General features: G+C 42.8%; 2 protein-coding genes across 2 annotated transcripts in view; both read left to right on the top strand.

The window, feature by feature from the left end:
• serac1 (serine active site containing 1) overlaps nt 1-299 on the top strand; it is a 21,886-nt gene extending 21,587 nt beyond the window's left edge. The window contains exon 17 of the mRNA XM_080853492.1: nt 1-299. This exon is cut by the window's left edge and continues 1,636 nt beyond it. The gene's annotated coding sequence lies outside the window, so the exon portion shown is untranslated.
• Nucleotides 300-546: 247 nt separating this feature from the next.
• gtf2h5 (general transcription factor IIH, polypeptide 5) lies at nt 547-3,023 on the top strand. Its single transcript, XM_080853478.1, has 2 exons — nt 547-887; nt 2,111-3,023. Exons 1-2 carry the CDS (start codon nt 853-855, stop codon nt 2,289-2,291), a joined length of 216 nt encoding a protein of 71 aa, XP_080709604.1. The 5' UTR covers nt 547-852; the 3' UTR covers nt 2,292-3,023.
• The last annotated feature ends 849 nt before the right edge of the window (nt 3,024-3,872 follow it).

The raw sequence follows: 3,872 nt of genomic DNA, 5'->3' as shown, positions 1-3,872 counted from the left end.
GTATTCCTTCCCTACCTCAGGTGCACTTCAATGCATTTAAAGCTATCTAATGCATTGTTTTAGATTATTTTAATGTATTCTTTCAGATTATGTTTTGTAGTCGTGATGCATAAAGCCTTCAACCTCATGCTTAAATTAATTTATGGCCTTTTGATTTAGCCTCATTCAAAGTTGTCTATGTTGCCATAGGTGATTATGTCATAGTAATGTATTGATATGTATTGTGCTTTAAAAAACGCTTATAACATATTTTAATAAAGTGTCTCTAATCATATTTTAATAAAGTATCTCTAATCATCCAGCGTTCTAAGTGCTGTTCCTATAAATATGTCTGTTACTAAAACCTCACACACACACACACACACGCACACACACACACAGACAGACAGAGTCACTGCACTAAACGGCTTTGGGAGCGCAGTCACTCTAGTACCAAAATCATTTTGTCGATTGTGTTACACTTCCGGTCCCTCTAGGAACCTTTTGCACTCTGTCGCTTGTGTTACACGAGTCTTTCTCTTCAACGTTCCGCTGTTGTTTCTTCGACGTCTTGTCTGCACTGCGAGTTTAAAAAGTCGCGTTATTTCACTGCAGTTTCTGAATTACTTGTGTTCTTACAGTGCGTATGAAACCCAGAAAACGATCACAGCTTAAAGTGAAATGTCTGCTGAATCCGTCTACGAACCTTGACATTCCGTAGCTGAATGATGTCAGACGTTTAACTTAGCTAACGTTCACGCGAGAGATTTACCGTACTGATAGGTCTCGTGAATTCATCCAGTGTTTGTGCGCTTTTGCATTGTGCATATTCTCCCGGTATCCACACTCTTAAGAGATCGGAGTGGTGAAAACATGGTAAACGTGCTGAAAGGAGTTCTTGTGGAATGGTAACGTAAACGATTTATCTTCACGAACAATACCAGTGATTGTTTGTGTGTGTGGGTCGTTATGCTCGTGAACAATACGAGTGATTGTTGGTTTTAATGATTGGTGTTTAAAGTAACAATATACAACAATTTGACACTTTTGGGGGTATGGTTTTACAGGCAACTAGTTGGTACCATCCTCAAATTCATTTTTGATAGCATATGGTCATGTGAAGGACGGATAAACACCCGTGTCTTCCCCACTAGCCATCCAAGATATGCCCTATGTAGTTCTGTGTAACGGGCTGAAACCCCGTGCAGAAATGGAAGAAAAGCTTTCACACGCATGACATTGCCAGCTATACTGCCAAAAGACACCAGTTAAAGGCATGCAAGCACACACACACACACACACACACACACTAGTAAGCTAACTCCCTAAAGGCATGCAAACACACACACACACACACACTAGTAAGCTAACTCCCTAAAGGCATGCAAACACACACACACACACACACACACACACACACACACACACACAGTGTGTTGGCAAGCTTCTATCACTGACAGCTCCGCTGTTGGTGGTGCAAGGTGTTTGCATACTTTTGAGGTAGTTAGCTTACTAGTGTGTGTGTGTGTGTGTGTTTGCATGCATTTAGGTAGTTAGCTTACTAGTGTGTGTGTGTGTGTGTGTGTGTGTGTGTGTTTGCATGCATTTAAGTAGTTAGCTTATTAGTGTGTGTGTGTGTGTGTGTGTGTGTGTGTGTGTTTGCATGCATTTAGGTAGTTAGCTTACTAGTGTGTGTGTGTGTGTGTGTGTGTGTGTGTGTGTTTGCATGCATTTAAGTAGTTAGCTTATTAGTGTGTGTGTGTGTGTGTGTGTGTGTGTGTGTGTGTGTGTGTGTGTGTGTTTGCATGCCTTCAGGTGTGTGTGTGTTGATGTGTTGGTGTGTGTGTATGTTTTGCATGCCTTTTAGGTAGTGAGCTTACTAGTGTGTGTGTGTGTGTGTGTGTGTGTTTGCATGCCTTTAGGTATTTAGCTTACTAGGGTGTGTGTTAATGTTAAATTCATCAAATGTCATATCTACTCCTCCACTTAAAGTCAGCAGTATTACTGTTGGTAAATTCCTGAAACAATTAGCTCAAGTCAAATATAAATGTAATATACAGCTGTTGACTAATAGAAATCACGTAGTGTGACTAATGTTCAGTATGGTTGACCTTTGAACTTTGACCCCCAGTGACCCCGCCATGAAGCAGTTCCTGCTGTACCTGGACGAGACGTGTGCGCTGGGCAAGAAGTTCATCATTCAGGACCTCGACGACACACACGTCTTCATCCTGTCCGAGGTCGTGCAGATACTACAGGAGCGGGTCGGAGAGCTCATGGACCAGAACTCCTTCCCTGTCGCCCAGAAATAAAGACACGAGTGTGTGTGTGTGTGTGTGTGTGTGTGTGTGTGTGTGTGTGTGTGTGTGTGTGTGTGTGTGTGTGTGTGTGTGTGTGTGTGTGTGTGTGTGTGTGAGTGTGAGTGTGTGTGTGTGGTGAGAGAGACACGCACGTCTTCATCCTGTCTGAGGTCGTGCAGATTCTACAGGAGCGGGTCGGGGAGCTCATGGATCAGAACTCCTTCCTTGTGACCCAGAAATGAAGACACGAGCGGGTCTGAGGGTGTGTGTGTGGACAGGGTTAGGATGGATGGTGTGTGTGTGTGTGTGTGTGTGTGTGTGTGGTGAAGAGTGTGTGTGTGGTGAAGAGTGTGTGTGTGCTAAGAGAGTGTGTGTGGACTAAGAGAGTGTGTGTGGACTAAGAGAGTGTGTGTGGACAGGGTTAGGATGGATGGTGTGTGTGGTGAAGAGTGTGTGTGTGGTGAAGAGTGTGTGTGTGGTGAGAGTGTGTGTGTGCTAAGAGAGTGTGTGTGGACTAAGAGAGTGTGTGTGGACAGGGTTAGGATGGATGGTGTGTGTGGTGTAGAGTGTGTGTGTGGACAGGCTAAGGGTGGACAGTCTGCTTTGACTGCAGCCATCTGCATTCCCCAACCAGCAGAGGGTCTAGTTTGACTCAGCCGGCCGTTTTTTTTTTTTGGTGTTTTCTTTTCTTCAGTCGTAAAGTTTGTAAAGTAATATTGAAAAATAAAAATACTGTTTATCTAATATTTTTGTTTTCCTACTTTATATTGCCGGACACCAGCTGCAGCCCACAAGTAAAGTCAAAGTTGGGGATATATTCTTCCCTCCTCTGCATTCAGTCTCACCTGAAGCAAATAAGTGGTGTGTGTGTGTGTGTGTGTGTCTGTGTCTGTGTCTGTGTCTGTGTCTGTGTGTGTGTGTGTGTGTGTGTGTGTGTGTGTGTGTGTGTGTGTCTTATTTATTCATGCAAAGAGAATGAGTGTTCGGGTATCGCGTGTCTAGATCAACTCTGTTGTCTGATCATCCGGTTCTTCCAGGAGAATATTAAATATCGCGTGTCTAGATTAAATATTAACCCTAACCCTAACCCTAGTTCTTCCAGGAGGATATTAAATATCGCGTGTCTAGATTAAATATTAACCCTAACCCTAACCCTAGTTCTTCCAGGAGGATATTAAATATCGCGTGTCTAGATTAAATATTGGTCTTGGGTGTTTCTTCATCAGCAGCAGTGGGCGGAGCCGTGCCAGGAACATCAGCGGTCGCTATAGTACCTATTCATAGGTAGAGGAAACTTGTTTCTTGCTATCCACTCTTTAAATAGACTACTAACCCTAACCCTATCCACTCTTTAAATAGACTACTTTGCAGGTAAGTAACTGGCTTGATCTGTATAAAGAAATGCTTTAAGTGAAAATGATTTTAATGTTACTGTAAATACAAGTATTACATATCTGCTCTACTTCCAAAAATAAATGCGATTTCGGGTGCGAGTAAAAGAATGTTAACTTAGAGTAGAATAAAACCACACTATCAAGCTTTTCTCATTGCTATGTAGACCAGTTTATATCCAGACACGTTTCGGCCTAAGCC

The sequence above is a fragment of the Sprattus sprattus genome (genome assembly GCF_963457725.1).
Source record: "Sprattus sprattus genome assembly, chromosome: 16".
NCBI lineage: Eukaryota > Metazoa > Chordata > Actinopteri > Clupeiformes > Clupeidae > Sprattus > Sprattus sprattus.
This window is presented reverse-complemented; position numbering and strand designations above follow the sequence as displayed.

What these genes read in the sequence shown, in the direction of transcription:
- gtf2h5 (XM_080853478.1), top strand. Translation starts at nt 853, where the DNA reads ATGGTAAACGTGCTGAAAGGAGTTCTTGTGGAATG. An exon ending in AAAGGAGTTCTTGTGGAATG is followed by an intron (nt 888 to 2,110) that starts GTAACGTAAACG and finishes TTTGACCCCCAG; the next exon opens with TGACCCCGCCATGAAGCAGT.